This window comes from Thamnophis elegans, chromosome 1, assembly GCF_009769535.1.
Source record: "Thamnophis elegans isolate rThaEle1 chromosome 1, rThaEle1.pri, whole genome shotgun sequence".
NCBI lineage: Eukaryota > Metazoa > Chordata > Lepidosauria > Squamata > Colubridae > Thamnophis > Thamnophis elegans.
This window is the reverse complement of record NC_045541.1, coordinates 47,590,752-47,612,699: the sequence shown is the minus strand read 5'-3', so window position 1 is coordinate 47,612,699 and position 21,948 is coordinate 47,590,752. Positions and strand designations below refer to the sequence as shown.

Below are 21,948 nucleotides of genomic sequence, written 5' to 3'. Positions count from 1 at the left end.
GAAATTCATTGAAGCACCACATGATAAATCCTATTCTGAAATGTCCATGTTTCCTCAGAAAATAATTATTTTCATGAAAATTGGTACAATCATAAGAGGTAGGTCATACTATAATCCCCTGCAACAAAGAGATTATTCTATACTAATTATGTGAGTACTCAGTTTTCAACATCTCTTTCATGATTCGCATGACCAAGAATGAAGTGGGAGTTAACTTCATATTACAGACATTATTAAGCAGCTGTAAGGGGCAACTATTCCTGAAAGACAAATGTAAGGCATGTTCTGCATGTCTATTTTCTTCTCTGCACAGATGTACACTTTCTAAAAACTTGCTCCTCATTATTGACTTATAACACTTCATTTTTCAGTAGCAGATGGCTATAATTTGTCTCTTCCTTTTTCTTTTTTTTAAAACAATTTTTATTTATTTTGAACAAGGAAACAAACATAAAAACCCCCATCTTCCATTACAAATTGTAGAAAGTGTGTCAGTTGGTTACAGTATCTCCATGCATCTCTTCCATAGTGACCACCTGCTTTTCATATCAAATCACATATTTTAAATTCACCTATATTCATGTATATCACAATTATTATATCTCAACCTTAATTTGACTATAATTGTTTTTACGTCCTTTTATATAATATTCAAAATCTAGAATAGGATTATATGATAACATTCCAATAAATCATCCTAAAATCATCCAATCACAATACATCTTTATAACATATTCTAGATAAAGCTTTTGCACCTCCTCTCATAATATCCATATATTGTTTATATAAAATTTCATATTATCAAACTAATATATCTATAGTATTGTTATTATTAATCATTATTTAACTATAGCTATTGTTGCTTCATTTTATACTACTACTAATACATTAAATTTAGCTTAATTTTTATTATACATTTTCATTGCATAAACCTGTATCCCTCCAGCAATAGTACAGTCTTATATCTCTTGCCATTTGTAGCATTAATATTCTAGTTACTTTCTTAATAAATCTTGTATAAACCTCCCTTGGCAACATGCTGTTCCTTTCATATCTCACAAAAGCTTGAAACCCAACATCTGCTCTTTCCATCAGCTTATCTTTGGTTATCTCTAGTGCTTCTATCAAGATTTCTCTCCTTATCTCGGTCAATTTTTCTCTCTTTTCTTCTTCTGTGCTTTGAAGTCTGGGGTAGAGTTCCAATCCATCCATCTCCCCTTTCTATATTCCGCTCTTGCCATTACCAACCATGCTCACTTTGTTGTCAGTATCCACAGTTTTCTTATCTCTTTGCTCATTTCCATCTTTTGAACTCTGTCCTCCACTTTCTTCATTTGGTAAACATCCACAGTTTCTCCATCAGATTTTTCTGTTTTGAATTCCATATTCTCCAATTTCTTTTCAATTCTCTCTAATAGATTTTGAATTTCAAACATAATCATTTGCAATGTTACAGTTTCTTTTTCCTGCTGGACCATTCTTTCAATTTTGCAGATACTGCCACTATAGGGTTCAAGGCTATTTTAATAAACTTCAAACAGGTTCATTTAGGTTCATTCATTTATTATCTTTCAAATCAAAATGTTGTCTTCCCTCCATAGCTAGTGATAGAACTTCCAAAAGTCACCTGTAAAACAACTTGTGCTCTTCCTACTATCACTGTCAGTAAACGAGCTGAAAGAACCTTGAATCTCAAGTGATCAAAGAGAAAGAAGGAAAAACAATGTATCCAGCCTCCAGCCTCTAAGTGGCAGTGTAACTGCTTTTCCTCCTTTTGTCACAACCATCTTTATAATCCTTATTTTCTTCTTTATATTCCAAGCTTAAGAAAGAAAAAAACACCCTTAAATGGAGATTAAAAAACAATCAAATCAATCAAATCAAGCATTAGAAAAAAAGGAGAATTTTAATCTATATGTATAAGCAAAATGAAAAAAAGAAGAAGAAGAATTAATCTATTCAGTTTAAAAAATAGGGAGCTGCAAAAGTTCCATCCGTGGGGGAAAAAAAGAAATTAGAAACTGGATAACACATAACTTCAATGCAGATCAATCTCGCCACCTACAGTGTTTGTCTTCAATCTTAACTTAAAAAATTTTCTTGGGTAGTCTCTTCCTCTAACAATAAAATTTCCTCACAATTCGACACACTTTCTCTTTCCATTTTCTTCCCATTCCGGAGCTGTCCCAACTTCAGCAGCTTCATTAGCTGCATTTCTGTTGCTGTAAAAAAAGGGTATTCCTGGATCTTTCAGGGACTTTGCGATGTCCCTGAGATCAGCAGGAGGTGCCCTTCTCAATCCCCATCTCTACAGGACAGTTTAGGTCCAAATGGACTGTCCAGTGGCAGGAATTCGACTGCGATCTCAGAACACCAAGATCGCACATCATGACGTCAGCTCTCCAGCTCCTTCTCTTCCCTTTCCTATCACAGTGGAGAAGCAAGGGCTTGGCATCTAAAACAGACAACAATTTCTGAAGCTGAATGTAGAATTTGATTCTAAAGAATCTAAATAGATAACCAGGAGTGAAATTTGCTTCTCATAAAAGTCTGTTTAGTCTAATTCAGTGTTTCCCAACCTTAGCAATTTCTCTAGGTATATGACTTCAACTCTCATAATTCCACAGCCAGCATAGCAATTGGTCAGAATTCTAGGAGCTGAAGTCCACTCACTTCCAATTTGCCAAGTTGATAGGCACTGGTCTAGTAATTAGGATACCAAGTTACAAACCAGGAGATTCTGAGTTCTTAGGCATGAAAGCCAGCTGGATGCCTTTGGGCCAATCACTCTTTCTCAGCCCGGGATACCTCAGAGGATTGTTGTTGTTGTTGTTGAAAAAAAATAGGAAGAAAAAGTTATTTTAGGCATGATTGTCACCTTGAGTTACTTGTAAAAATAATAAAGCTAGGATGAAAAAAATCTTTTTTAAAAAATAGCTTCTTTATAATCTGGCCACTGCTTATTATAGTTACTTATAGTTATAGTTATAGTTACGTTATTTGTATGCCGCCCTTTTCCCTGAGGGGACTCAGGGCGGCTTACAATTCAGGGGGAGGGAGGACAAAACAAGTTACATACATGAAGACAATACATCATTAAAAAGTGCAACAGTCATACTATTCGGGTGGGGTTGAAGTCTTTAGCCCCAGGCCTGTCGGGACAGCCAGGTTTTAAGGGCTATGCGGAAGGTCTGGAGGGTGGTGAAGGTACGAATCTCCACGGGGAGTTCGTTCCAAAGGGTCAGAGCAGCCACCGAGAAGGCTCTCCTCCAGGTAGTTGCCAGTCGACATTGACCGGCTGATGGAATTCGGAGGAGGCCTTAGTCTCACAGTTATAACTCTGAAAATCCTTCAGAACAGCCAATCTTGCAGTGTTATAGAAGGCATTGCAAACAGAATATGATTAAAAACTATTTTCCATGAGTGAGAGTGGTTGTTGAAGGTTTTAAACTGAAGATTTAAAAGATGCCAACCATTTAATCTGGGACTTTCATATGCAAAGCAGGTACCCTTTAACTGCCATTTTCTAGTCTTTCTGCAGTCAAATGGCTAGTGGCAATGTCTAACACGAGCTCTGAGTGCCAATCGCTGCCTTTCATAATCCAGCAGCATGACTGTGGTGTCAGAAAAAGCCCAAGGGATTGGAGATGGAGGGGTCTGAACTATGACTTTACCAAGTGATTAAGGAAAAACGTTGCCTCAGGCAAGACAAGTGATAAAATGTTTTTAACTTTCAAAATCAAGGAGGGGGTAAGGGAAAAATGAATACAAACAGTAAGAGAAGAGAAAAATAGCATTTTGAGTAACAGAAGAAGAGAGGAAAGAAAATTATAGCCAGGTACAAGAAGATAGCAATGGGGAAAGTGTTAGGAAAAAAAGAAAAGAAACCTATACCTTTAGGAAAAAGAACTAAAAAACAAATAAATAGGAGCAGATAATCAACAAGGGGGGGGAGAAAGGGAAGGGAGAAAGGGGAGGGGAGAAAAGGAGAGGAAAGGAGACGGGGAGGAAGATGGGGGAATGCAGGAAGGGGGAGAGGAGAGATATTTGAAAATCTTCCATTTATATGTTCCATGAGCTGACTTGAAATTCAATCTTTCAATTAAAAATATGATACATCCCATATGAAGTGATAAGCGGAGTAAGTAAAGTAACATAATACTAGAAACACTGATATTCAAACTGTAGTATTCTGGAGGAAAAACAAGAAAAGAGAAAATGGGAGCTAGTAACTGAAAATATAGCATATTAAAGCAATTTGAAGCAAGGCAAACCAGCAGGTTGCCAATTATCGTATCCTTGAATGAAAAGCATCACATAAAATTTTCCACTTTTTAGCTTTGCAGCTAATACTAAACAAACTGTTTACTGTTGATAGATAAAAAAGGTATATATGAAAGACATTATCAACATGCCTGTGGTCAGCACACTGTTTATTGTGGAATATTTCCATACTAATTCAAAGAAGAAAAATAGACCAAATTTACAAAACTGGGTTGAGAAAATGGCTATGGCCTTCTTTCTTTTCACAGCCATTGGTTTCATTCTCTGGGTCATCTTCGGCTTAATCATTGTTTAGATTATTTTGTTACGGATCAATCCATAATTTTTAAGCACAGATATGCTTAAATTGTGCTTTCTGAATTTCCACATATCCACATCTATAGTCATAGCCAACTTTCAATGACTATTAGGTCCTTCTTCAATTATGGACATTCTGTGTAATGAGAAAGAAAGCTAGTTTGCTGGAGTGGCTTTGATGCTAAGGAATCAAACCTTATAAAATAGAGATAGAAGGGACTGTGGAGGACTTTTAGTCCAACTTTTGTTCAAGCAAGAGATCTTGTACTATTTCAGACAAGTGGCGTTCCGGTCTCTTCTTAAAAACATCCAGTGATGAAGCACTCACAAGTTCTAAAGGAAAGCTATTCCACTGGTTAATTATTCTCACGGTTAGGGAGATTCTTCTTAATTCCAAGTTGCTTCTCTCCTTGATTAGTTTCCATTCATCATTTCTTGCCCTGACCTCTGGTAATCTGGAAAATGTTGAGCCCTGCTTCTTTGTGGCAGAGCCTCAAATACTGGAATAATGCTATCATATCATTCCCAGTTCTTTGTTTCTCTAGACCAGTGTTTGTCAACCTTGGCAATTTGAAGATGTCCGGACTTCAACTTCCAGAATTCCCCAGCCAGCATTCGCTGGCTGGGGAATTCTGGGAGTTGAAGTACATCTTCAAGTTGCCAAGGTTGACAAACACTGCTCTAGACTAGCCAAACCCAAATCCTGCAACTGTTCTTCATATGTTTTAGTCTTGAGGTCTCAGGTATAAAAGCCAGGTGGGTGACTTTGGGACAGTCGTTCTTTCTCAGCCCAATACACATCCGACTGTGTTATGGGAAAACAAGAGGCAGAAGCATTAGGTATGTATGTCACCTTGAACTGACTGAAAATTAAAGCAGGATAAAAACCAACTAAATGTAACTAAATTACAATAATTACAATAACTAAATTGTAATACTTTACAAAAGCATTCTTTAATCAGTAAGATTTTTGTTGGCTTATGTGTAGAGACTATTCCCCTTGCCCATGTATGGCCTCTAGCTTGAAATTTATGGAATGAGCAAAATTAAAAAAAGAGATACACAGGAAAGTAACTGCCTGTAGGAGAGGTCAGAGATCACATGGAGGATTGTTGAGATTGGGAAAGTAGAAAAAATATTTGTACTGGAGATAGATAATTTATGCAGTTTCGATTTTACCAAAAGTTTCATAACCTGAACATTTCTATTTGTGAAATTTGATAAATAATAACAGTTATTTTGTTCCTTAACAATAAAACACTTTTCATGTACTAAGACCATTACCTAGGGCTAAATAGCTTGTTTCTAAAAGCACAATGCCTTAAACTGCTACCCACAGCTCTCTATACTAAGGTCCATTTGTTTAGAATTACTGATTTTACTTATCTGTCACATGTGGAGACTCCCAGCTTTTTTTAAAAAAAAAATATATTATTACTATTCCCTTTGTATCCGAACTGCAACAGTGCTGAACAGATTATGCCTCTGCTTTAGACAGCTTAATGCCTATAAAATATAAATGTACTTTTTCTACTGCTAAGAATTTAAAGATAAAGGTAAAGGTTCCCCTCGCACATATGTGCTAGTCATTCCTGACTCTAGGGGGCAGTGCTCATCCCCTTCAAAGCTGAAGAGACAGCACTGTCCGAAGCAATGCTCCCTCTAATTTTTTTTCAGTGTGAGCAGAAAAGTATAGTGTTTGAGCGGCATATTTTCATGCCTGAGCACCTGAATTTTTTTCACAGATGTCACCTAAGACAACAACGAAATCAGTATTATTTGAAACTCAAAGTTATATTTATTCAAGGTACCCACTTAATTAAAAGTGTTATATAATATCAGTATCACTTAACAACGGTCCTGCTTAGCAACCAAAATGTTCGCTCAGAAAGTCTGGCATTTGAAGCATGCAAGTCTTAAAGCTGTTGTTACAAGATCCTTGCACCCATAACCCTTTAGAAAAAAAATCCCAGGGGTCTTCAAACCTGACAGCTTTAAGATTTGTGGACTTCAACTCCCAGAATTCCTCCTCCAGTCATGTTGGCTCAGAAACTCTGGCATTGAAGCATGCAAGTCTTAATGCTGTCAAGTTACAAGACCCTTGCACCCTAACCCTTTAGGGAAAAAAAACCCCAGGGGTCTTCAAACCTGAGAGCTTAAGACGGTGGACTTCAACTCCCAAAATTCCTCCTCCAGTCATGTTGTGGTGACGTCATCTGCGTGGATCTGCTCCATCTTCATTTTTTTTCACAGGGGCAGGGCTGCCATGAAGATGCCGACGAGCCCCCATCACCACCAGAATAACTGTTGCTGCCTCCCCTCCTCCTCCAAGAGGAGCACCACATTTGCTGCCCGGCGCTGCGGCTGAGGTGAAGCCGCCAAAGCTCCCGCTGGCACCACTCTGCTCGGAGCACCTGAGCTGGGCACCGCATTTACCCCTGCCACCGCCTCATCCTCTGTCATGCTTTTGAAAAGACATGAGGCCTTTTTTCCTGCTCCGCCCCCTCCGCCACCTTTCTACTGGCTCCCGCGGCCTCATGGCTCCTCAAAAGCACGGCAGAGGAGGAAGGGGGAGGGATAACATGGGGGCCAGCTCAGGTGCTCTGCGTGGAGGGGGAGGCACCACTGCCACGGGCGGGGCTGCGAGAGCTTTGGTGGCTTCATCTCAGCCGCTGGCGGCAAATCCGTTAGAGGAGAGAGGAGGAGGAGGAGGAGGAGGAGGAGGCGGCAGCAGATATTCTGGTGGCGGCAGGGGCTTTGGGTGGTTACTTCAGCCGCAGCGCCGGGCGCAAGTGGCTAGGATTGGCCGCCCACAAAGGACCTCCCTGGGCTTGCTTTGCTGAACACAGGGCGACTGACGCTAGTTTGAGGGGCCACGGCCGGCACAAACTACCATCAGTCGCTCCGTGCTCATCAAAACAGGTCTGGTGAGGTCTTTTGCGGGCGGCCAGTTCTAGCTGCCTGCAAAGGACTTTCCCACGTTTGCTTTGGCAGAAATCATTGCGCGGCAGTTAGAAACTGCTGCGCGGGGTTTTCTTGCCACGTGCGCGGCCGCGTAGCCACGCACCTTAGAGGGAACAGTGGTCCGAAGATGTCTCCATGATCATGTGGCTGCCATGACTAAATGCTGAAGGTGCACGAACACTGTTACCTTCCTACCAAAGTGGTCCCTATTTTTCTACTTGCATTTTTTATGTGCTTTCGAACTGCTAGGTTGGCAGAAGATGGGAGAAGTAACAGGAGCTCACTCCATTATGCAGGTTGGCTGAACTGCTGACCTTTCTGACTGACAAACTCAGCATCTTAGCAATTGAGGTACTGTGTCCCTGTACCTCAAGGAAAATTAGCAAAATTTGAAGTAAAAGAAAAAGGGATTAGAAAAAAACCGAAAATTTTAGAGGAATACATACATTGTTCGCTTTTCAATATTAGTTCTGCTAGAAAACCCTATATCAAATTCCTTTTTCTCTGCATTTTATTTAAAAAGTATACATAGAGTTTGGCTATAAAATCTTAGATTAAATGCCTCTGCCAGATAGGAAAACAAAGTGTTTTCTTTACATCTCTGATGTGAACCTACAACCAATGTCATATCAATCTAAATCTACTACACATAAGTCTTTACTCAAAACACTTCTAAATATAGGATATTATCCTTACCAAACAGCCCTGCAAAGCTATACTAAATTTTCTGAACAAGAGGCTTTTATTGACTCTTCCATTTATCAGAAACATTTATTTCCAATGACAAAATGCTTAGCCCTCAAAATAAAAAGGTTCCAAGGTTCCAGATATAATATGGAGAAAATTATAATATTAATTAAATGGATTAAAAGAAAGATTTTACTAGCACTGATAGTAAGAAAAAAGTTGTATACAGATCCTTTCCTCAAAGACAGTTGGTGAAGGAAACACAATCAATAATCCACATCAACTGATTTATGACATAAAGCCAATGTCAAGGGAAAGGGGGTAAAAAGATTGATCTACAAGTATGTCATTATAATATTTAGAGACTGTCACACAAGGTTACCAAGAAAAGCAGAAATAAAGAATTTTAACCTGCTAAAGAGGGACTGAGATGATAGCATCACATATAAGGATTTATCTCAAAGATGAAATGATATGCTTTAAATCTATTTGCCAGAGAATATTCTAAAAGAGGGCTACATCTTTTTAAACCCTAATTTAAGCATTGGGCATTATAAATGACCTTTAATTATTTTACAGAATATTACAATTAAAAAGATAAAAACTAGCACAAACTAAAAAAAAAAAAAAAATAGAAAGTGCAGAAAAACTAGAAAACAATAGATAAGAAAAAAATAAGAATATAGTAAAGAAAAAGAAAACAAATGTAAAGAAATAACCATCACAATAAGCACAATTTTAATAAATTATCACCTTCTCTTAAAATACAATAAATATTCTCTCCTTCTCATGTTTAATCTCCTGTTTATAAACAAATCCTTAAAACCTCCTAATTCATTCCTGTTCATCAAAAGTCAATTAAAGGTTACCAGAGATAACATAGCTGTTTTAACCTTCATCAAATAAACAAACCTTATATTCCTTCTTTTTACACTTAATAATCTTGATCTTTAGTTTTTCAAATAATGTCCTTGAGCTCAATTTCTTTTCATTTTTTTCTTTGTCCATTTTCACAAAATCCTTCCAAAGTTTAAAACAGGGATATCAAACTCAAGGCCTGGGGGCTGGATCCAGCCCACAGGGTACTTGGATCTGGCTCACAGGGCTGCCCTGGAAACAGTGAAGGACTGGCTTGTGGTGCCTCTGCAAGCTAAAATGTAGCCCGGGTGGGCCGCATGAGGCCCTCCAGAGCTCCATTTTCACTGGCAGAGGATTACAGGAGACTGTTGCACCTGAAAACAGACCTTGGGAGCACATTTTCTCTGGCAGAGCACTTGGGCCACCACAGTGATGTCAACACAAGTGATGTCAAGGTGGCCATGCCCACTTGGCCACACCCACTCCGCCCCCTGAGGTCAAACACAACCCTGATGCAGCCCTCTATAAAATCGAGTTTGATACCCCTGGTTTAAAGGATAAAAGGATTTGTTAATCCAGTATAGGAGAATTCAAAACAATAGTATTTTTCTACACGAAGGACTTTTATAATTAATTTCAAGATCTTGTTTTAAATACATCTACATTTTTAACTGTAACTTTCCAAAATTAACATTCTAATCATATTTTGTAAAAATAAAAAGATATTTTTAAAACATCCTTAAACTGATATTTAAAACTTTCTGTCTCTAAGGATCGAAGGAAACTCCTCCAGTGAACGCTATAAAACTTGTTGATCCAAAGATTCCTAAAAGTCTGAAAACAAATAAAGAACTAATTTCAAAGTGATTAAGAATGCGACTCAATGAACTGTGTGTCCATGTAGGCTACTTTACAGCTGTGAGGTTGGTTCCTTTTGACTTTCAGGTACTCAACTTACAAGCTGACACAAAAACCTAGGTTCTACGGTCTACTCATCAGGAGCAACTGTCTGGAGTACATGTGGCTAATCTTACAATCTCTCCTTTATCTGGAGAGGTTTCACCAGTCAGAATTTGGCCGCTGACTGCTGCTGTAATACCAATATCTCTACTTCTTTAGCAACATATTTTGCCATGAGTCCTGAATGAAAGTCAGCATTATGCATTTATTGACAAAGTACCTAGTTGCTTCTGCCTTGCTGGCTTTCCCAATCGTCATATATCTTATGATGAATTCTAAATTCATGTTACTGCTATTATTAACCATGTAGGGTCTGCAATATCAGTTCACCATACTCTAATTCAATAATCCTCACTTAAAACAACAATAACCCTGCTTTTGGGGGAAACAAAGAGAACTCCTGCTGTCATCTGTTATTTTTGTAAATTAATCTAACCATGAATCTAGAAGAAAATCTAATTAAAACTGAAGTCAGAGCACCACATATGTCCCCAAAACAACCCCAGAGCTCCTTCAAACATTATGGAAGATGTTGAAAATCATTACATACACTGACAGTAATTACATTACTTACAATTTAATTGTATTTAATTCTAATTACATATTTATTATGTAATTAGATTTATGAATCAATTTTTAATCCGCAAATTGTAGCCCTGGAATGTTATTTGAAGGTTAATGATCTTGACCTAAAAGAAATTTAATTTACCTTTCTAAAAAGTTATTTCATATATAATACCACATACTGATCCCTCCTCCCATTATGTCACAATATTCATGTTTCAGTGTCATTCTAATCTAAGACATACTATAGTTACTAGTATGCATCTACTATGCATCTACTCCAAACAATACCTGAACTTTTTACCACGGCAAACTCTTTCAAAGAGACTGAAAGAAGCTACCTGCTCTTTTCCTAAACACAACCAAGTTTTACATTAGCTACACTCAGAAGTCGGTGTCATATACTGTAACAACCAGTTCACCCAACAACAGAAATGTGAGCGCGTGCACCATCCATGCATGCGTGCGGCATCGTAAAACACGGGAATTCACTCGTGCACACCATCCACGCATGCAACACAGTGATATAGGACAGGATTGTGCCCAGGCGGATGGGCAGGCCCACCCGCAGGTCACAACTACTGGTTCACCCAAACTGGTCCAAACCAGCAGCAGCCCACCACTGGCTACACTGTTTTAGAAGGAGAAATTCAGAATGAAATAATCAACAATGTCAAAATATGTAATTTAACTGTAATTTGGGACCAAATGTCTAATCAGAAGCAACAGTGCCAATTTTGGAAACTGCTAAATAGGAAACATCTTTCATTGTGGCTACCTAATCAATGTGTGGCTCCTACTGCCTGTTCCTAGAAAACGTATATTTAATGTTTTATCACCTTGTAAGCAACATCACTCTGGCTGATAGGGCAGAAGGAACAAGACCTCAACCTTCTGCATTGGGCAATATCTGCCTGAAACTTCTAAATGGAGTTCTGCATGAACTCTGGTAGTCAGAAGCCACACTGGAGTGGAGAAACTGATTTCAAAACCACATAAGGGTATTTCATTCTATTAAGAGTTTTAAAATGTTATAGTCATGACTGTTAAAAAATATCAAATTCAGGAAGCATTCCTAAATCTTTAAAAATTGGCAGGGTTCATTTCTTTATCAGAGGTACTCTGCCTGAAAATGTCACTACTTTTATTTAAATATATACATATACATATATGTTGTATTTGTGCTGATAAATAAAGGGAGACTAGTATAGATCTATTTCAAGCTATTTAGCTCTCATCAGCTAGCCATACCCTTACTGGGATTTGAACCTGGGCTATATTACTACTAGGCAGATATCTTAGCCATTAGGCCACAGGCTCTTATCCATTATCAGCGAAGCCAGGGTGAAAGGTATCTATTAGATTTTTTTTTAACAAGCCCCGGTATGCCCAAATATGGGAGGAAGATCACTACTTCCATTCTCTGTCCTTCGGCTCGTCACAAGAGACCATCCAGGCAGAAACCCAATATTTTTACTATTGCCTTTTTGTTACATTTTGTTGTATTTGTGCTGATAAATAAATAAAGGGAGACTAGTATAGATCTATTTCAAGCTATTTTCTCGTCAGCTAGCCATACCCTTACTGGGATTTGAACCTGGGCTATATTACATACTAGGCAGATATCTTAGCCATTAGGCCTAATGAAAAGAAAAAATATGAAAAGATTGTATTTATTGTTTTTCCTATAAGTGAAGAGAAAATATAGGCAGCTGTTGCTTTTATGAATCAAGATGACACGTTAGAGCTTATTGGCATGGAAATTACCATCTCTACACACCACAACTTTATTTTCTGAAAACATACGTTGAGTTTAAAAGCATTTTTCTTGCATTACTTTTTTGTGCATATTCTATTACTATGGGGGAACCAATGTTATCGACAACCCCCAATTTGATATAATAAAGTTTCATGCAGGGGAGATATCTTCACCCAGCTATCTGTCTTCTTTATTTCTTTTCTGAAAATCTCTACTGATTTTTCTTATAGAAAAATAAGGCAAAATTGCAAACTTTACTCTGTTGATTTCTTCATCAGATAAAGGGGATGTGAGGCAGGAAGGGTGCAAAATCATTTTGGACCTAGTTTCCGTCCTAACTTGGTTAAGCTCTTACTGGCCAAAGTCATTCTTCATCGTTCAATTCCATATCCTTCCTTCCTCTGAATCTCTCATTCTTTCTGCTTTCTTTCTTTCATTTTTGCCAGGACTATCTACTTAGAGGAGTGGGAGAAACCATGTACTGTAGGATCTATAATATTCGGAATTAGTTTCTTAGTTTGCACTGGGGATTTTGCTACAAAAAATTCAGGGCATAAGAGGGTGAAGTCAGAAAGTGGGAGGAAAGGGCCTGGTAGAGTTTCCAGTTTCAATCTTGTAACTCTGCTGCAAGATACCCATTTGGTATTTCTACCAATGCAGTAAATCTTTTGTTCATTATTGAATAGTAGTGGCTCTGTCCTCAATCTTTTCCAAGTCTGAAATTAGTGCTGAAACTAAAAAAGATGTGATATTCAGAGAGGTATATAAACATTATACTTCACACTACAGACATTATTATATCTATTGTTCCAGGAAAAATGCTGAGTTAAAATAATGTGCAGGAACTCTGATGGAATAATTTTTCTTTTTCTTCATTACCCAGTTATAAGCTGAGTAAGCAATGTGTGTCCAGGCTCCAAATACTTTTGATGGCACTGGAAGCACTTCTTGTTTATTCATTATTTCTGAATTCAGTCATATCTACCTGGGAAGAAAATCCCAAATAACTTAGGGGCAGTTACTTCGGAGTAATGATGCATAAGATTCTATTATTAAGCACTGTTCTCAATTGCCATCTCTGCCCTTCTTCTGCAGCTCAGACTAGAACCTACTTTATTACGCTGGCATATACGCTGCCTCAGATTTATGCCTTTCGGCATCTTTTTGGAGAGAATAAAATTTATGACTTAAATCAACAAAATTCAATCACAAGTATCACTTGGAGCTGATACTATATCATATAAACTTCTGAAATTTTAAACAAGGATTTTTTTTTAAAGTACAGGCAATCCTTGACTTAATTGTTGATTTAATGATTGCAGTTACAGCACCACTGAAAAAAGTGACTTATAACTGTTTTTCACACTTATGATTGTTGAATCATCCCCCATGGTTATGTGAGCAAAATTCGGACCTTAGCAACTGACTCATATTTATGACAGCTGCAGCGTCCCAGGATCATGTGATCACCTTTTGCGACCTTCTGACAGGCAAAGTCAATGGGGAAGCCAGATTCATTTAACAACCGTGATACTAACTTAAAAACTACAGTGATTCACTTGACATCTATGACAAGAAAAGTTGTAAAATGGGGCAAAATTCACTGAACAACTGTCTCCCTTAGCAAGAAATTTTGGGCTCAGTTGTGTTCTTAACTGTAAGACTGCCTATATGTACAGTATCTTACATTTATATTTTTTGGCCTCATATTTAATCCTTCCATATTTTGGGAATGCCCAAATTTAGAAGATCATAGTGACATTTTAATTCCCAGAAATATGTCTTATAGCACTTAGGCTTATATTACTTCATAGTCCTTTACAGCCCTCTCTAAGCAGTTTACAGAGTCAGCATATTGCCCCAACACAATCTGGGTTCTCATTTTACTGACCTTGGAAGGATAGAAGTCTGAGTCAATGTGAGCTAGTGAGAATTGAACTGCCGAACTGCTGATAGCTGGCAGCCAGCAGAAGTCGCCTGCAGTACTGCATTCTAACCACTATACCAACATGATGCAAGCAGAAAAAGCTTAGATTATAATTTTTAGAGTAGAGATGGGCAATCAACTACTGCCTGCATGGAAAATAAAGGCAGAAATGAAACTGGAAGGACGAAAACTACTTTAATTTCTGCCCTTAAAAAACGGCTCCGATCTGAAATCACACTGTGAAAACTCAAGCACCTCAGTCTATTTTTAGAAGATTTGAGGTTTTTTTCTGGGTGAAAATAGGAAAGATTTGTCTCTATGAGGCTTCATACTCCCACAATTAACAAAACAAAAAGGGAAAGGAAAGGACACTTAAACGAGGCTTTACAACTGTTGTGCTCCTTCCAATTATGTCATCATTTGTCATAAACTTATTTGACTTTATTAGCTTTTGATAATATAATCTTTGGGGCCTTTAGGAGGTAGACAGGGTTGTGGGTTGGAAGCCATAATCATTTCCAGGCCAAAAAGATTATCCATATATGTATTTTCTTCAGCTGCCTCTCAATTATCATTGATGTAGCTGCTAGGTTTTGAAATATAAGTCGATTTTTATTGTGCTGGCTGGGAATTTTTTGAGGTAAAGTCTTTACATATCTGGAGAGCATCAAGCCTAGTCTAGCTTTAAAAGATTTTATTGTATAATTTAACACTAGTGCCACATCTGATGTTTGAGATCAAATTCAATTTAGATTTATCCAGATTTACCAATGTAAGATGCCAATTTTCAAAGTACCCTTAGGCACTTCCATCTAATTTCTGCTTCTCAATATTTCTTCAACAATGAAATATTACATGAATCAAATGTTTCCAGTACCCTATAACTCTTGTTTATATTTTTCTTGCATATTTATTTGCAAATATAAATATTTTACCTTCCAATCAACATTCAAAGTCATTGAATGTCTGGCAATTAATTATGAAGCAGAAGTATGCAAATTAATTATTTTTGTTCCATGTATTTTTGCAACTGAAAGTGTACACTTATTGAATTCAAATCTAATAGCAAGCTGATTTACATCCCTTCCATTTTAACTTGAAATTTATTCATTTTTAATTTTAAAAAACTGAGCATTTTATATCAAACCTTCCTAAAAAGGCATTTTATACATTCATAATGGTACTTCAAAACTTTTTAATTAATATATTTTTATTGAGCTACATTTTTACAATTGTCTTCATATTTCAGATGGAAATATGTGATGAAGAGGGCTAAAGGGTGTGGTGCAGTGGTGGGTTCCTACTGGTTCGGCTAAACCGGTACTAGTTTGGCGGCTTCGGTCGCTGGAACTTACAGCGACCCAGGCCTGCCACGCCCCTAAACAGGTCTCCATGCAGCTCCATAGGTGGCGCCATCTTTTTTCATTTCTGTGCATGCGCAGAACATTTTTATTACACTGCGCATGCACGCACAGCACGCATCCAGTGCACACATGCATGGCACATACACAAGTGAACCGTCAGTAGTGCCTGCCGGAATCCACCCTGGTGTGGTGGGTTCAATTTAATAGGAAAATATAGATCAGAACAACAATAAATTGTTTTTGCCAGGATAACACCGTAGCTAAGAATTCATAGATTGCACATGTTATCTATGACAAGACAAGCGACTTCTACTAGACCCATAACCAGACTTGAGAAGAATACTGGAGCAGCAGAGAAAAGTTGAATAACACAGATAGAAAGCAATTTCTCTGTTTTTCTCTGTTTTAACTCCCAATTCCTTTCATTTGGATATCTTTCTGTAACCTGACCTACATTCCCAAATTCTAATTGCAATAGTGGTTTTTTTTGCCTTTGCTGGCAAAACCAGCAAAAGTCAACTTTACTTTCTATTTTTTCTGCACACTCATTTTGCTTTTCTGGAAAAAAATCAGAGGGTTGGATTGTGAAAGCAGAGTTTTTATATTAGGGAAGGTCTATAGGAAAGTCAAAAGGAAAGGGAAAAATAGCTTCAGTTTTGCAAAAAAATGCTTCTGGATATATTAGATGCTGAGACATTTTAATTTTTAGTGTTTTCCACCCTGAGGGCAATAAGTAACCGTGGGAGTGGGCATAAAATACACCTGATACCAAATGTGTTTTGTTTTCAATGCCAGGGAAATATGTTTTTATTTTTCTAGGCATTTAAATCAATATAAGCACTGTGATAAAATGTTGCTGCTTAGAAACATTTTATTCCAGCTGCTGATTTTATTGTTTCAGTATTATTTTAATTATTGGGTTTTTAATGAATGCTTTAATTGTTCCAGAACATTTTTTGCCTGCTTATTTATTTACTAAATGTCTATGGCCATCCAACTATCGAAAACAAAACATTATGCAGCAAACAACATATGAACATCCATTTTAAAAACCCAAACAAAATCCAAATTGACACATTCACACAATCAGAGTTCAAGTTAATTAACATCCTTGTCTCAACATCCAAGGGAAAGGAGCTTATCTTCACAGCCTTCTGAAAGGCCAGAAGAAAAGTAGCTATCTATATATCATGTTTCATAAGGCAGGCCATGACAGTGAAGGCATGCTTCCTAAAGTGAACCAGTTGGCACTGCTTCACCCAGAGGGCCTGGAGATTCTGCCAAGCCTGGTGAGATGAGTAGAAACCAATAGTGATAGATGGTCCCAAAGTTAACCTAGCCTAAAGCCATTAAAGGGCTTGAATTATACCCAGAAGCCTTTTGATAGTGAATAGAACTCATATTGCAGCTGTTATCAATGATTGTAATATTACTCTCTGTATCACTGCACTCTGGACAACTGCAGTTTCTAGATGTTCTTCAAGAGAAGTCCCTTACAGGATATGTTGAATAGTCCAAGTGGAAGATGACAAAAGGTGTGCATGACTTTGAGCTGTACCTTCTGACCTGAAAATAAGAGTCAATGGCACACATAATGTGAAGGTTCTCTTGGCCATGGCTGCCATTTACTCCTTGAGCAAGAAGTGTGAATCAAGAAGCACTCACGGATTACATATTTGGGGAAATGTTACCTCCATGCCCAATTAATGATAGAAAACTACTACATGCTGGAGGCCCCAAAAGTATAATTGTACAATCTAGTCAGGATTTAGCCAAAACCAATTCCTCCTTACAGAGACTCCTAGAGCCTCCAGGAACTGGGAGAGAACTTCAACAGTATTACTGTTGAAACCTGTAGGACAACCTGTAGAGATGTACAGTGCATTATCATGCTATGCTGAAGAATAACCTCAGTCAGCAGTTTCATGTAGAAGTTTAAAACAAGTGGGGAGAGAACTGAATCCTAAAGTAGTGTAAGTAGCATAAATAACTATTACATGGACAAAAGTTCAATGTTGCTATACTAACAAACAAACTAACTAATTAACTAGCTAACTAAACAAACAAATAAATAAATGCCATTACATGTTACCTTTAGCTATGAAGGACCAGGCAATATACTATTTAGTGGAAAATGGAAGTTACTCTGTATGTGTTAGAAAAAATTAGATTTTTTATGTATTTTTTGACTGCTTGAAATTTTTTGCCATAATTTGTAGATCCTTCTTGTATGTCCCCAAACATACAAACAAATATCCCAATTGTTTTTTAACCACAGTACATTAATTTATTGTTTTGGACAGCAAACAAAATGAATTGTGGAGAACTATGTGCTACTAATATCTTGTGGTGTGCAATAGTTGTGAAGGTTTTGTGTACCTCACAATGACACAAAGAGTTTCCACCATGATGTGGTTCATACCATACTTTCCTATTTAAACTTATGGACTGTGCTCATTTTGCAACACTGTTTTAATAATATATTCTAGAGTCAATTCATGTAATCAATAGCTATAGTATTTAAAATAAAAATCTGATCAGGGAATAGTTGTTGGAACATTCCTGAAAACCTCGTGTCTAAATCCATTGTTATTTATTTTATTTTTGAATATGTCATAAAAACAAATCAGTGCAACTAAGGACAGTCAGTGCCTTTGTGTCAGTAAAAATATTTTATATAAAAGAAATAAGATAAATTACCATGTTTGGAAAAAAGATCTTGACAATTTTACAATAATGCATGTATGTTCTGCTATTCCTCTGATTATTGTTCCATTGACATGTGTACTGCTCAACATTTAAAGTTCATTAGTACCAGTATTTATTCGGGAGACAGGCATATTGATATTGTAATCAGAGCTGTCTTATACATCCCTAAACAATAATTAGGTTTAAGAAAGAAAAGACAAATATGCAGGCAGTGGTCAATAGATCAAAGTGTTTACCGCAAAGAAGAAGCTTTTATGATTACTGAAATATTACCTTGAACACGTTGCACACCATTAAAACAACTTACCATAGTCCCTTGAAATATGGAATTGTTTCATATTTTGTAAACCCCATAATCAAGATAATTATTCTCAATATTATTTTCTCATTTCTTCCTGAATTATTTTTGTTACCAACGTTAATTTTTTCTTTTGAATATAATACCGTTAACTAGTGGCAAATATAGCTTCAAAGATAATGGCACGATTCATACACACCTCTCCTACTGATTAAAAGTAAAAGTATTACTACTTTTAAAATGTAGTTCTGCAGCCTACGTTATATCAATTAAGACTATGAGTTTGATAAAACACATATATCTTTTAAAAAATAATACATACATGAGTTTGCAGTAAATTGAATGTGTATATATTATACGTGCATATAAGAAATACAGCTCTACATGTTTTTAGGATAACAGGTCACAAAATGATGTCATAGAAGGGACAGTCTTTATGAAATAAGAAAAGGAAGGAAATTGCTACTCATGTAATGTAACTTTACTGGCTATGCACATTACAATCTGCTGCCCACTTAAAAATGTATTATTTAATCAAAGAGGGCTTTAATTCATTGACCTCATCCATTAATCAATACTACCATTCTGATAACATCATGAAACATTTTCTCAGAATTTTCTGCACAAATATGCACCAACACAAGTACATGCATGAAGGCACTTCATGTCCTATATAGATATATGCCCATTGTATTCAGTAGGCTTGCTTGCATACATGCACAAAGCATCTTCAGTGCCCAGACATACTGTATGCGCAAATGTAGACTTGACTATATTTTCATAGTATGTACATACACAGACACACACAAAGGAAATGGGAATGAACTTGTAGATTTTACCCAGATGTGAACCTGTATGTAACACAATTTAGTTACATATACAGTATGCATATGCAAAGCATAAAAAAGTAATTATTCAGTGGGGAAGAAAAGGATCATCTCTATCACCATCTATACTTGCCTTGCATTAAATTAGGATACGTCCAACTGCCTGCAATGTTTTACCTGCCTGTCTTCCCAACTCTCTTCCTCTCTTTTCCAGATGTTTCAGAGAATTCTCATTGCCATGCAAACTCAATGCATGGGGAATCTGTGATAGCTCCAAGCATTTTTCAGAAGCGTAAATGTCATTTTTAATCACATTCTCCATCGATTATTTTTACTGCACTTCTGCCTTAGAGTTTCTAGTTCCATAACGCGTACACAGACCATTTCCTGATTCTTCTTTTTCTGAAAAGTATTTTCTGCTTCAATTACTGTACATATGTGACAGCATGTCTCTTATTCAGAAGAGACCATTTTTAGCAACTTTAAAATCAACTGTGTTTACAGTTTTTCATCTTCTAATTATTCTACCAGTTATTAAGAGATTGCAAGTAGGGCTATGAAAATTGTTATTACCTGATATGATTTTAATATGGGCACGTGTTCTTCTCCATTGGGCTCAGATAATCCTTGACTTTGAAGTAAGTTCCTCACTGTTTCTTCCATTCTGGAAAGAGAAGAGGAAGAAAAGAGATATTAATGCAAGCACAGAAGCTATAACATTACTCATTATACAAACAGAATTTAAAATATTTCTTAATCTATGCTAAAAAGAATATTTCATGTTTATTTATATATAGGCAAATAAATATAACCAAGAAATAATTCAAATAGTTTTTTGCCTATGCTTATTAATCTTAACTTAAGACTTCTGTAGACTTGGGGAGGGAGGGAAGATTCTAGTGATAGTGAAAATCTGAAAAACATGCTATTTGAGTACAAGTTAAAGCTTAATTTATTAAACTCTCATTTAATGGAATTCAAATACAAATTTCCACCTGGACATTTTGCAAATTAATGGACTATTCATACAAATTAAGTTGTTTGTTCAGTAATGTACTTTAGCATTCAATATAATTTTCTACAAAATTTTTACACTTTGACAAAGAGCTAAGGTCATCAGAACTATCTTACTTTATCTGATTACTAATAATTTATTCTACCCCTGTATTTAAAGAAAGATGAACCTAGGAACTCACAAGCAGAATAAAAAAGCAAACCATTGTTACGTTCCTTTGGAATTATACAAAATAGTCCACCAATCCAGTTGGGATTCATTACAGTTTTTTCTTTCTTTCATTATAATAGCAGAGTTTATTTAGTCTTTTATGGTAAGGTCAGCATTTATGCTGTTTCCTAAGGAAGCTTTCCAAGAATTTCATTGTATTCAGATGTCTAGTTACAATTGTTACTTTTAGTATGATTATTGATTTGATATGCCTGCTTTCCATTTATCAAGAGGTATTTATCACAATCATTCCATCTTCTGACCAAATGTGAACAAACCACCAAGTGTAATGTTCAACTAAAAGGTCTTATTTTTTTCTGCAGCGGATTAGAATAACTTCATTTTGACATTGATCTTAATCTTTTTTCAATTTTTTTTTCTTGTGAACCTGTGATTTCACAAACTTGCCTTAAATCCACTTTCATGGTTAAATCTTCAGCACACTAAAAAGGGTAAACAGAGAAAACAGCAGCAGCCACCACCATAATCATCTTGCCCAAGTGGTTGATGGGCTGTCCTGCTGAGTCACCATTTATATGAATCAATACATTCATATGTGTGTGAATCAATAATTCACAGAGGTGGTAGCAGCTACAAAAAAAGTGGTATTGACATTGTGGAAATCTAAATAGTTGCATGCATAATAATCATTAAGGAACAATTATTTCACATAAAAGATGTCTCTATACAAGTAAAAAAAAACAGTAAATGGTCACACACATTACTGAAATGAATAATTTCATGAAAAATGAAAAATAGGTTCAACCCTTCCTTTCCCTTTATTTCCAATAATCTAAACAAGAAGCAAGATTTAGCTCTCTAAAAGAAAATATTTGAATTTTAATCAATATTAGGTACACATGAAATATTCAAAACACATTCATACACAGAAACACATAGATGCACCAGTGCAAGTGTTTAACTCTCAGAAGAGTGCATCATGTATGTATGTATGTATTTATATGTATATGTATTTAAAACATATTTGCAGCCACCCATCTTTCTGAGTGCCCCCCAATCTAAGATTAAAAAAATATGAAATCATATTACAGCTATAAAACTCAACAGATATTAAACAAAACAACAAAAAGCTGACACCAAATCTGTTCTAATATTGATTATCTAATCTTCTTCCAACTGGGGGGGGAGGGAGCCATGTCTCCAAAGCCTTACAAGAGGCTAAAAGGGTGGAGGCCTGCTGATCTTCACGGGGACAGAGAGTCCC

The 21,948-nt window shown here is 36.6% G+C and overlaps 1 protein-coding gene across 2 annotated transcripts in view; it reads right to left on the bottom strand.

Annotated features, from left to right (window-relative positions):
* The window catches only part of NCKAP5 (NCK associated protein 5), a 606,853-nt gene that overhangs the window by 226,044 nt on the left and 358,861 nt on the right, over positions 1-21,948 (bottom strand). The window contains exons 6-7 of one of the 2 annotated variants that reach the window (XM_032215483.1): positions 20,072-20,162; positions 9,899-9,916 (exon numbers count right to left, since the gene is read on the bottom strand). In XM_032215483.1, the coding sequence (XP_032071374.1) occupies positions 9,899-9,916; positions 20,072-20,162 (109 nt within the window). The remainder of the gene's footprint in view (positions 1-9,898; positions 9,917-20,071; positions 20,163-21,948) is intronic. The other variant, XM_032215475.1, reaches the window with a different exon arrangement.